At 44.7% G+C, this 13,132-nt stretch overlaps 1 protein-coding gene across 6 annotated transcripts in view; it reads right to left on the reverse strand.

Moving 5' to 3' along the window:
- The window catches only part of trpm7 (transient receptor potential cation channel, subfamily M, member 7), an 89,964-nt gene that overhangs the window by 40,446 nt on the left and 36,386 nt on the right, over positions 1-13,132 (reverse strand). For all 6 annotated transcript variants that reach the window (XM_042331081.1, XM_042331079.1, XM_042331080.1 and 3 more), the window contains exons 8-18: positions 9,005-9,179; positions 8,766-8,889; positions 8,156-8,228; positions 3,909-4,009; positions 3,468-3,602; positions 3,215-3,268; positions 2,958-3,098; positions 2,652-2,786; positions 1,650-1,927; positions 1,077-1,305; positions 713-868 (exon numbers count right to left, since the gene is read on the reverse strand). In XM_042331081.1, the coding sequence (XP_042187015.1) occupies positions 713-868; positions 1,077-1,305; positions 1,650-1,927; positions 2,652-2,786; positions 2,958-3,098; positions 3,215-3,268; positions 3,468-3,602; positions 3,909-4,009; positions 8,156-8,228; positions 8,766-8,889; positions 9,005-9,179 (1,601 nt within the window). The remainder of the gene's footprint in view (positions 1-712; positions 869-1,076; positions 1,306-1,649; positions 1,928-2,651; positions 2,787-2,957; positions 3,099-3,214; positions 3,269-3,467; positions 3,603-3,908; positions 4,010-8,155; positions 8,229-8,765; positions 8,890-9,004; positions 9,180-13,132) is intronic.

Genomic DNA, 13,132 nt, shown 5'->3' on the forward strand with positions numbered 1-13,132 from the left:
ATTGGTACCCCTCATAGCTAAACCCCAGGACCATCATTGCTTCCCCTCATAGCTAAACCCCAGGACCATCTTAGCTTCCCCTCATAGCTAAACCCCAGGACCCTCATTGCTACCCCTCATAGCTAAACCCCAGGACCATCTTAGCTTCCCCTCATAGCTTCCCCTCATAGCTAAACCCCAGGACCATCATAGCTTCCCCTCATAGCTAAACCCCAGGACCCTCATAGCTTCCCCTCATAGCTAAACCCCGGGATCCTCATAGCTTCCCCTCATAGCTAAACCCCGGGATCCTCATAGCTTCCCCTCATAGCTAAACCCCGGGATCCTCATAGCTTCCCCTCATAGCTAAACCCCGGGATCCTCATAGCTTCCCCTCATAGCTAAACCCCGGGACCCTCATAGCTCAAACCCCGGGATCCTCATAGCTTCCCCTCATAGCTAAACCCCGGGATCCTCATAGCTTCCCCTCATAGCTAAACCCCGGGATCCTCATAGCTTCCCCTCATAGCTAAACCCCGGGATCCTCATAGCTTCCCCTCATAGCTAAACCCCGGGATCATCATAGCTTCCCCTCATAGCTAAATCCCAGGACCATCATAGCTAAACCCCAGGATCATCAGAATACCAGTAGCACCAGTGTACTTGCCAGAACAGACACAGTAAGATAAGAAAAGAAAATAGATGAGATGAACTCTGTCATATTGATTCTGACCATCTGTATGTTGTCGGTGGTGTTATGGAAGTTGTGTTCGCTGTCCTCCATGGTCATCTGATGGGCGTCCTGACTCTGAGGGATGTGGGACATCTCTGCCTTTGTCTTGTACTCCAACAGGAGGATTGCAGGAGGCACCAGGATACTGAGGATCACCTAGAGATATATACATTATTATATTTAGTGTTTAAATGTATTTAATGTATATGTTTACTCAGGAGGGACCAGGATAATGAGAATCACCTGGAAAAACATAATACATCTATAATAACCATCCAAGCACAGAGCCACGTGGAACACTATTGCGTGCGTGTGTGTATTATATATATATATATATATACACTGCATTGCTGGGCAGTGTCACCTTGTACCAGGAGTTCTTCCTCATGTTGAGTCGTCCCATCCACATGTCTGACAGCAGCAGCTGGGTACAGGTGTGAGCCACGAAGGGTCGTAACCGCGACGACACGGCCAGCTTCAGACAGGTGCTGTTACTCCAGTTCTTCAGTTCGTAGGTCAGCAGTTTCATCGCCATGGTTTCATCCTGTCTGAATGACTGCTCCAGGAGGTCCACTGCTAGGGTGCCAAATTCACTATGAAATAATAATCATCATTAACCTTACATTACTCCAGACATCATCCCTCTGAACATGACACACACATACCACAGTATCAAACACCTTCATTAACATCCTCAGTCACCACAATTACAGCTCCTCATGGTCACTTCACTCACAAAAATAGTCTGATACATCACATACTAATACTCAGTAATAGTCATACTTCAAGTAGCCTTGAGTATTAGTGACTACTAGTAGTAATGCATCATACTTGGAGTACTTAAAGTATTACTATGTAATCTGTCACATATTATAGTAGTCTTGAGTATTAGTGAGGATTGAAGTGTCTTAGTTATTTGGTGTGTAATGTGTCATACTTGGAGTAGTCCTTGAGTTCCTGGGAGGTGTCGTCGACCACGTCACTCTTCTTGGCCTCATAGCCCATGGAGCGACAGAGTTTACAGGCCACCAGGGCCTTGGCCATGCTTTCCTCCCCATGCTGCCAGAAGAACAGAGACATCTTCTGCCTATTCATCAGGACGGCCCACATCAGCAGCTCATTGAACGGGTACGGGAATCTGCGTGTCTCCGGGTCATCGATGTCAACTATCTCCTCCTTGGCTTTTTTCTTGGACTGGTCTGTCGCTGACTCCAACTAAGAGGGAGAGGGGTGGGCGTCAAGAGGGCGATTTGAATAATCTGATGGCTCAGTTCTGTGGGTTTGTATGGCTGATTTTGTGTGTGTGTGTGTGTGTGTACACACCTTGGGTTTGTAGTGATTTGATTTATTTATTTCATTCATGCTCGCAGGCAACAAGAGTAATGCTGAATGCAGTTACATTCAGACAATACTTCAAAAACAAGATACTACATTAAATTAAAAAAGGTCCCATCTTACAAGAAATTACAGTTTAAAGTGTCACATTTTGTTATTAAAAAGTCTGATGGCAGATGTCAATGTCAGCCTATTTTTCCTTGCGTTGATGCTGGACAGTTGGTTCTGGTTGCGGAGGACACTGCCAGTACTCTCCCCTTCTCTGTGGTAGGAGATCCTGTAGACGGTGGTCAGGTTGGTGCATGTCAGTGACCAATCTTACTGCTGCTTGCTCTCTCCATGGCTGTAGTGGTGGAAGGGTCAGTGGGATGTCTCTGTTTTTGTTATGATCTTGCTTGTCCTTTTCTGTACCTTATCCAGTGCAGCTTGATGCATCTTTGTGCAGCCTACCAGCAACACACTGTCATACTCCAGGCATGGTCAGATTACATTGGTATAGATTTCCACAAGGTCATCAGTGGACAGGCTGTTTCTTGCCATCACACAAGTCACAGTGTGTTCTCAAATATGACTCTCCATGTTGTGCGTGTGTGTGTGTGTGTACCTTGGGTTTGTATGGCTGTGCAGTCTTGATGAAGTGGTTGTGCCTGGTCTTCTCCTTCTTGTCGGCCTGGATACTGAACGACTCTTGGCTCTTCCTCAGGTGGGACCCAGGCCCTGCAGAGTGGCGACCTGACCTCTGGAGAGAGACAGAGAGAAAGTAGGAGAACAGTTTACTTTCACCATTACTCTAAATGAGTCAATCAGTGAAAGATCAAAATAACCTGTGTGAGTTTAACCCTTGACCCTGAAACGAACTTACGTTTTAACCTTTTATCTTCAACCCTTAACACTAACCGTTAACCCTTACCCTGCTGTTGCCATGGAGATTGTTGTAGATGATCCTGAAGCGTTTCCTGGTGTAGTTGCACCTGTAAGTCCCGCCCATCAGGTACTCTATCACCAGGCCAATGTCAATTAAGGTCATCTTGTAGTTAGGGGGGAGATTACCCTGGAAACAATTAGTCATAGTGAGCCATACTAATCAACAACGCCATCATCAATTACTATTGTTCAAATTAATTCAAACTTTGACAATCAATGGTTGACAAGAAGTCAAAGATGTACCTGTTTGACATCCCTTACGAGGTTGAAGAGCGTGGGATTGGTAGGGGACTGTTTCTGGAACAGAAGAGACACAGATAAAAACACGATGCCCAGCAGGACCATGGATAAACAGAAATGATTTTGACAGAATACGAATCAAACGTTAGAATTGAGAGGTTGCACGTGTGATGAGAACAGTAAATGGTACCAGCATAGAGCCCTGTGGAGCATCATTACATGTATGTGTGTGAAATTGGTGAGCCGTGTGTGTTACCGTGTTGTATAGCTCCTCCAGCCGTGTGATGGTAAGGAACCTGTGCATGCTAACTCCATTCTCAATCAGGAGCTTCACAAACTCCACACGGTCCATCACTAAGGCATCCAGCATGGCCTGCTCCAACGAACCCACCTACACACACACACACACACACACACACACACCTCAACATGGATCCAACATTGACTGCACTAACAATGAATAAATACACCAGACCAGTTCAGATTAGTCTAAATAAACAGTCTACTGGCAGCCTTCCTGTAGCCTGTCCCTTGGGTCATATAGGACCACTGACTCTGGAGTGGCTAGCTTAGGAGATATTTGGGGTTTAAATGACATTTATTCCATTTAGGCTGATACTGACAGAGCCACACAGACAGACAGAGCCAGCCACATAAACAGATAGAGCCAGCCTGCCATATAAACAGATAGATGTACCAGTAGCTGCTGTCCGTAGACAAACACATGGTTCTTGGCGATGTCCACCCGGTCCCAGGCCAGAGTCAGAACCAGCTGGTCAAACGCAGACTCATTGGTACCTGGAGGAGCAGCACACAAATCACATGTTATTGGTCACATGCGTCAAATACAACCGGTGTAGACTTTACAGGAAGATGCTCAGGTACGAGCCCGTTCCCAACGATGCAGAGATACAAAGACAAACACATTAACAAGGCTATATACGAGGAGTACCAGTACTGAGTCAATGTGCAGGGGTACCAGGTAGTTTGTAGTATGTACATGTAGATAGGGTTAGAAGTGACTAGGTATCAGGATATATAATAAACAGAGTAGCAGCAGCGTAAGCACACACACAACACACACACACAAACTAATTGCTAGGCAAAGCCACATTAACTGTGTGTTTCCTGTTGACTTAGCAGCAGGACTTGGAGAACAGGGCTGGGGAAGGACAATACAGAAACAACCATACAGAATAATACAGATGAATTACCATACTAAATCACCACTAGTGTTTTACACAGAACCATATCCTAACATGGGATCCAATGTACACACTAATCATCCATATAACCCCATGGAGTCAGAGTTACACACCAAGTTAGTATTCTAGTGGATGAAAGCTAAACAATCCCCCTCAGGGGGCTTCTGGCACATGTTTTCATATGGTTTGGGAGTGCCCAGGTGTTTTACATTTCTGGAGCTGTGTTTCATCTGGTCTTTGTGACATAATGGTAGAAATGTACCATGTTCCCCATCTCTTATTGTTAAACGATGACACTACTTTAGACCCCTCTGTCAAACAGCGACATATTTGGCTGGCTTAACAGCAGACCAAAATATTATAGCCTCACGTTGGCAGGCTCCTCATTCTTTAAGCAGACAGCAGTGTCTGCCATCATTCATGGATATTCTAAACATGGAAATATCTGTAGGACTCATGCATGGGGCGAGTGAAAAACAGATTTGCTCTTTCATCAACATATGACTCTATAACAAGACTGCTATTGTGAACAACTAATCTAACTTTGGGGAAGTCCTGTGGGTGGGTGTGGGATGGGAACGTTGTCTTGTTCGGTCTTGTCACTTGTTTCTCTGTCTGTGTACCCGTTTTGTGTACCTTATTCAAAATAATAATAGTGCATACTAATACACAGTCAAATACAACCACCATAGAGAGATCATTTCCTACAGGATTTCCTTTTGGTAAAGTTTAAAGTTCAAGTTGTATTTTCAGGATGTAAATCCTGATGTGGGAGACGGGACATTTCCATATTTACAAACATGTCTCTGTAACCTTACGGTTCATCTGATATGTTTATGGAGGAAATCTTAAAGTAACTGTCCAAAGAAAATCTCACATTTAGCAGCTCATAATCTGTTAACTCAAACACAAATCATGTTGTTGACTTATACTCTTCCTATAGTCATGTGACCAAAGCATAAAATACAGGGAAAAACAACCTCTTCAAACCCACCTCAAAGTTGTGTCTCAAACAGACCATTTCAAAAATGCTTGGCATTTCCTCATAGTGGACACGTCTCATATTTCCTCATAGAGGAGACTTCTCATTATCACCGAGCTCATTAGCTGATGTGGCTAAGAGGAAGGCATTGATGCTATGGACTGGCCCGCCCGTTCCCCAGACCTGAATCCAATTGAGTACATCTGGGACATCATGTCTCGCTCCATCCACCAGCACCACAGACTGTCCAGGAGTTCGTGGATGCTTTAGTCCAGGTCTGGGAGGAGATCCCTCAGGAGACCATCCGCCACCTCATCAGGAGCATGTCCAGGCGTTGTAGGGAGGTCATACAGGCACGTGGAGGCCACACACACTACTGAGCCTCATTTTGACTTGTTTTAAGGACATTACATCAAAGTTGGATCAGCCTGTAGTGTGGTTTTCCACTTTAATTTTGAGTGCGACTCCAAATCCAGACCTCCATGGGTTGATAAATTTGATTTCCATTGATAATTTTTGTGTGATTTCGTTGTCAGCACATTCAATTATGTAAAGAAAAAAGTATTTAATAAGAATATTTCATTCATTCAGATCTAGGATGTGTTATTTTAGTGTTCCCTTTATTGTTTTGGAGCAGTGTAGGTCATATTTCATAGAAATCTGGAAACACTGGACAGCTATTTTAAAGTTATTTCCATATGCTTGTGTATGTATCCTTTAGGGTCGAATGAGCTATTGAGGCCTTCTATTGAGGATGTGTTACTGGTTGACCAAGACTAATGCTGGTTTGACAGGTTTATATTTTCCTGCTGGCTGGGGATTATTATGCTCAGTCAGAATGTCCTGAACCCTTGACTGACTGGTCTGGTTCCTCTACTACGGGATCTACATAGCTGGTAGACAAGCTGCGTGGGGCGGACTTTGAACACATTCCTGCATTTGTCTGAACTTCTTATTCAATGACAGAAGACCACTGATAGATAGACATACACACTACTGAATACACAGGGACAGACTAGTTCATGTGAATAACTATCCTTTCAGAGCTCTCTCTTCCCTCTGTGTTAGAGCCAGATCGGGTAGAATAGAACAGAGAAAAGTGAGAAGAGGACAGCTTTATGTGTTGTGAGAATGGGGTCTCGGAGTATCTAGCAATAAGCCCCTCTGAGACCCACAGGGAAACCCCAAAAGAGAGCAAGTGAGAGAGCGAGAGAAAGAGTGCGGCAGGACAAGAAATAGTGAGAGAAACAGAGGATGAGAGAGATAGCGAGAGAGAGCAGGACAAGAGAGAGCTCAGGACGAGAGAGCGAGCTCAGGAGTAGAGGGAGAGATAGATAGCGAGAGAGAGTAGGACAAGAGAGCTCAGGACGAGAGAGAGAGATAGTGAGAGAGCTCAGGAGTAGAGGGAGAGAGCAGGACGAGAGAGAGAGAGATAGTGAGAGAGCTCAGGAGTAGAGGGAGAGAGCAGGACGAGAGAGAGAGAGATAGTGAGAGAGCTCAGGAGTAGAGGGAGAGAGCAGGACGAGAGAGAGAGATATAGTGAGAGAGCTCAGGACGAGAGAGAGAGATAGTGAGAGAGCTCAGAGAGAGAGAGAGAGATAGTGAGAGAGCTCAGAGAGAGGGAGAGAGCAGGACGAGAGAGAGAGATAGTGAGAGAGCTCAGGAGTAGAGGGAGAGAGCAGGACGAGAGAGAGAGAGCTCAGGAGTAGAGGGAGAGAGGACGAGAGACGAGAGAGAGAGAGCTCAGGAGTAGAGGGAGAGAGCAGGATGAGAGAGAGAGAGCTCAGGAGTAGAGGGAGAGAGCAGGACGAGAGAGAGATAGTGAGAGAGCTCAGGAGTAGAGGGAGAGAGCAGGACGAGAGAGAGAGAGCTCAGGAGTAGAGGGAGAGAGCAGGACGAGAAAGAGAGAGCTCAGGAGTAGAGGGAGAGAGCAGGACGAGAGAGAGAGAGAGCTCAGGAGTAGAGGGAGAGAGCAGGACGAGAGAGAGATAGTGAGAGAGCTCAGGAGTAGAGGGAGAGAGGACAGGACGAGAGAGATAGTGAGAGAGCTCAGGAGTAGAGGGAGAGAGCAGGACGAGAGAGAGAGAGAGATAGTGAGAGAGCTCAGGAGAGAGAGGGAGAGAGGGAGAGAGCAGGACGAGAGAGAGAGAGCTCAGGAGTAGAGGGAGAGAGCAGGACGAGAGAGAGAGAGAGGAGTAAAGGGAGAGAGCAGGAGAGAGAGAGAGAGCTCAGGAGTAGGGAGAGAGCAGGATAGAGAGAGAGCTCAGGAGTAGAGGGAGAGAGCAGGACGAGAGAGAGAGAGAGAGAGAAGGGAGAGAGCTCAGGAGTAGAGGGAGAGAGCAGGAGGAGAGAGAGAGAGCAGGATGAGAGAGAGAGAGAGCTCAGGAGTAAGAGAGAGAGGAGATAGTGAGAGAGCTCAGGAGTAGAGGGAGAGAGCAGGACGAGAGAGCTCAGGAGTAGAGGGAGAGAGCAGGACGAGAGTGAGATAGTGAGAGAGCTCAGGAGTAAAGGGAGAGAGCAGGACGAGAGAGAGAGACGGAGGGAGGAGAGTGTTGACTTCTCAAAACATATCTATTGTATCAGTTTCAAAATGAAAACTTTGGTTACACAACCCACTGTCTCGCCCTTCTGTTTGTTTTATTATTGTGATCTTTTCATTTGCCCTCTCCCTTTCTCTAGGAGGTCAGAGGGGAGTCATGGGCACAGATCTTCTGTCAGTCAAACAACAGGACACTGAGATGAAGTTACCCAACACACCTTTCAGTAATGCCCTCAGTATGGCCACATCGATATCCTGGTGGTCCTCAGAGCCAATATGAAACACAGTGATCTGTCGTTCAGAGGAAGGAGGGAGGGAGAGAAACCCCACATGGTCATTAAAAAATCTAAAGTAATGCAATACGTTCTGGTATTTATGAAAAACGATAAGCGTCATCAGTATCTTTATATTAATCAGACAATGAACAGACAACACAGTATGCATTGTAGGATTCAGCTTTCTCTTAAAATTCATTCAGTATTTGTTAAGGATCCCCATTAGCTGTTGCCAAGGCAGCAGCTACTCATCCTGGGGTCCAGCAACATGAAGACAATTTGAAATATTACATGACATTTCAGAACACTTTACCCAATACATTTAGTCACTATCACATATTTACAAAACAACATCCATGTGTACGTGTGTGTCTTATGTGCATGTGTCTGTGCCTGTGTGTGTGTGTGTGTGTGTGTGTGTCTCTTCACAGTCCTCGCTGTTCCATAAGGTGTATTTTTATCTGTTTTTTAAAATCTGATTCTACTGCTTGCATCAGTTACCTGATGTGGAATAGATGTCCATGTATTCACTGTGAGTTAACCATGTGTTTACCAGTTCTTTGCTCTTCATACATTCCACAAGGGTCTGGAAGAGGTGCATAGCATCGCTGTGGCTGAAGTTGAACGTCTTTTTGATCGTAGCGATGATTTCTGTCTCCACACCGTCAGGTAGACCCCTGAAGGGTTAAAGGAAGTTACATCCACGATCATTCCTCTAAGTGACGGTCCTAGCACAGAGCCCTGTGGAACCCCATTATATGTGGTGCAATCTGTTAGAAGAAAGTGTCTCACCCCCCCTCCTCAGTCTGTTTGTGGACATAGGCCAGTATGTCAGCAGCACGCCCAGTCCCCTCACAGACCACCACAGGAACAGGGGGAGTCTCCTGAAGGTACTCCAACACCGTCAGAATTACGTTGGGACCCCCCTCAAATATCAACGCTACCACAGGAACACCCTGACCAATTCCTGGGGGGGGAGGGAGAAAGGACAGAGAAAGAGAGAGAAAGCCAGAAGATCACTAAATATGCTGTTAAGAACATTGGAAACATCTCAAATAGCAACACTGTATGTTCATCGAGATGCTGTATTCTATTGGTCTCTGTTTGTGATGACAACAGGAAAGCAGTAAAGGGTTAACAGAGAGATGTGACAGGTCTTAAAGCTCCATTTTAATTTCAGCAGGTCAGCAGACTGCCACACCATAATAACAGTGGGTGTGCATTCTGTATGGGTGTCTGCCTAGGCTATTTTAATAATAGGGGATCTAAGGTTATTGTGATAATAGCCGGTCTCTGGTAACTGCCTCTGTCACACACTGGCACTTAGAAGCACCACACAGAGACAGAAAAGGCGGAGATACAGCAACTACAGTAGACACTGACTGATAGACTTCTTTTGCTCATTTTTATCAAGGGTGCCAATAATTTGGGACCTGACCATTTTCTTAGACATTGCCTTCAGGTGTTAAAGTACTCTCAACACACAGCCGTAGAGAAGATGACCATTATTCTTAGACATTGCCTTCAGGTGTTAAAGTACTCTCAACACACAGCCGCAGAGAAGATGACCATTATTCTTAGACATTGCCTTCAGGTGTTAAAGTGGAAATAATAATGATAAAACGTGACGTTTGGATCCTGGATGCTAAATTGGTTGATAGTCATTATTTATTTACGATAATCCTCAGGTAATGCTTGTTAACAGTTCTATTTGAATTATCACTGCGCATTCACTGTCCCACAGCCCAGCCAGGCAATTCCAAAACGTTCTCTCTACCGGAAACAGCATCTTGACATTATTTCCCCATGTTTCTAGCCTAGCATTTGGTTTGCAACAGTGGGGGGTTGTCTAAACTCTGCAGTCTGCCTCTCCAATCTCTGCAACAATGTTGGAATGCAACCTTCAACGTGCAAAATGAGAATGAACATGTCCGGACGAGACAGAGAGCTTCTCTGAGCCAGGTGAATTCAGGCAGGCCCAGTCCTGGCCGTCCTGCCGCCCTAGGCCAGAAAAAATTGCCTCCCTCCTCCTATCCCAGAAAAACTAGAATAGTGTAGCTTACAGTGACGGCCCACAATGCAATTTTATGAATGCCCATTCATGTACTACTGTTTGTAAAACAGGTAGTTGCATTTTATTAGCCTAATCCAGATTCCTGACCAAGGCTTAAGACAAATCATTTTGTCTATTTAAGATCTGCATATGAGATACCCAAGATTACCAGGAGTTACGAGTCCATTTTCAGTGAGAATCAGTGTGTTTACACAGCCGGAAATACAGAAGCATTTTCTTCTTTGCTATGATCAGCTCGTTAAAAAAAAATGGACAAATTGGCCTACAATTGATTCATGACCATTTAGCCAACGGAGTGAAACTCCCGGACAGCAGTCGTGAGAAGCCTCATTTAATTCCATATTGTCCATTCTATTTGGACCCATCCTGGTTTTAGGATATTGAATTGCATTTTATTTAATAGGGCTATTTGGTCAAAGAGACATGCTTGATGTAAAAAATAAAGTGTCTGTCTCATAACATTGTCATAAATATGGTCTCCAGTCTATAGGCAACAGAAAAACCACAGGTTACTACTCTTTCTACTATAGGCCACATGATTAATGTTATGTGACTTGAGTGTTGGTGGAGCACCGCCGCTCTGCTCATCTCCAACAGCACCCTGGAGAGGCATGCTGGGAATGGACAAGGTAAATATTTTGCAACCCTGAGTTTGGCAAAGTGGGCACTCCTTATCATGGGGTGGTATCAGCACTCACCTAAATAGCCCGTATGCCATTGGGCGAGATAAGTTTTCATTGTTTTTGGGCAGAATTATGTGAGGCGTTATGTGTTGGAGGTGATTCCTGGTCAGTTTAGCTCGTAAAATGCCGCCCTCGTCAATCTGCCGCCCTCGTCAATCTGCCGCCCTAGGCAACCACCTAATCCTGTCTAATGGGTGGGCCGGCCCTGTTCATGCATCAGCATAATTATTATGGATATATCCAAAGAAATGGCAATAGAAACAAAGGTGAAACAAACAAAAATGTAGCTAGTTTGCTGTCATTCCAGCTGCTTGGTGTGATTGTGTTAGCTTTAGTTGCTTACCTAGAAAAGGAAAAATTGCTAGCCTGCATAGTAACCTTTATCAATTAGAACGGACGACCAGTCCACTTGACTAGCTAATGTGCCAATAAAACAAACAAAAAAAATGTGCTTTTGGCAAGCAACCACATAAATAGAACACACAACTGGGGTTTGTCCAGACACTATCATTGGGTGGAAAGATGAATAAAATGAATTTACTCATTTTTTTGTTTTATGAAAACATGCTAGTAATAATTTTATATAAGCAATAAGGCACTCAAACCTGTAGATGATCATGAATAACAGACTCAAACCTGTAGATGATCATGAATAACAGACTCAAACCTGTAGATGATCATGAATAACAGACTCAAACCTGTAGATGATCATGAATAACAGACTTGAGGGTTGTTTCCCGGCATGCAGCTTCCCACTGTGCCCAACTACAGCCCAGAATTGTGTGTAATTCACTATAATCCATGATTCTCATGCCTTCTTGCTAAAGTATCCTCTGCAGTTTGATGTGTTTATCGTGTGTGTGTCTCTTACGTGCGTGTATCCTCTGCAGTTTGATGTGTTTATCGTGTGTCTCTTACGTGCGTGTATCCTCTGCAGTTTGATGTGTTTATCGTGTGTGTCTCTTACGTGCGTGTATCCTCTGCAGTTTGATGTGTTTATCGTGTGTGTGTCTCTTAGTTTCTGCAGTTTGATGTGTTTATCGTGTGTGTGTGTCTCTTACGTGCGTGTATCCTCTGCAGTTTGATGTGTTTATCGTGTGTGTGTGTGTGTCTTACGTGCGTGTATCCTCTGCAGTTTGATGTGTTTATCGTTTATCCTCTGCAGTTTGATGTGTTTATCGTGTGTGTGTGTCTTTTGACGTGCGTGTATCCTCTGCAGTTTGATGTGTTTATCGTGTGTGTGTGTCTCTTACGTGCGTGTATCCTCTGCAGTTTGATGTGTTTATCGTGTGTGTGTGTGTCTCTTACGTGCGTGTATCCTCTGCAGTTTGATGTGTTTATCGTGTGTGTGTGTGTCTCTTACGTGCGTGTATCCTCTGCAGTTTGATGTGTTTATCGTGTGTGTGTGTCTCTTACGTGTGTTTATGTATCCTCTGCAGTTTGATGTGTTTATCGTGTGTGTGTGTGTGTGTGTGTCTGCAGTTTGATGTGTTTATCCTGTGTGTGTGTGTCTCTTACGTGTGTGTATCCTCTGCAGTTTGATGTGTTTATCGTGTGTGTGTGTCTCTTACGTGCATGTATCCTCTGCAATTTGATGTGTTTATCGTGTGTGTCTCTTACGTGCGTGTATCCTCTGCAATTTGATGTGTTTATCGTGTGTGTCTCTTACGTGTGTGTATCCTCTGCAATTTGATGTGTTTATCGTGTGTGTCTCTTACGTGCGTGTATCCTCTGCAATTTGATGTGTTTATCGTGTGTGTCTCTTACGTGTGTGTATCCTCTGCAGTTTGATGTGTTTATCGTGTGTGTGTGTGTGTGTGTCTCTTACGTGTGTGTATCCTCTGCAGTTTGATGTGTTTATCGTGTGTGTGTGTGTGTGTCTCTTACGTGCGTGTATCCTCTGCAGTTTGATGTGTTTATGTGTGTATCCTCTGCAATTTGATGTGTTTATCGTGTGTGTCTCTTACGTGTGTATCCTCTGCAGTTTGTGTGTTTATCCTCTGCATCCTCTGCATTTGATGTGTTTATCGTGTGTGTGTGTCTCTTACGTGCGTGTATCCTCTGCAGTTTGATGTGTTTATTGTGTGTGTGTGTGTGTGTGTGTGTGTCTCTTACGTGCGTGTATCCTCTGCAGTTTGATGTGTTTATCGTGTGTGTGTGTGT

This window comes from Oncorhynchus tshawytscha, linkage group LG12 (assembly GCF_018296145.1).
Source record: "Oncorhynchus tshawytscha isolate Ot180627B linkage group LG12, Otsh_v2.0, whole genome shotgun sequence".
In the NCBI taxonomy this organism is placed as follows: Eukaryota; Metazoa; Chordata; class Actinopteri; order Salmoniformes; family Salmonidae; genus Oncorhynchus; species Oncorhynchus tshawytscha.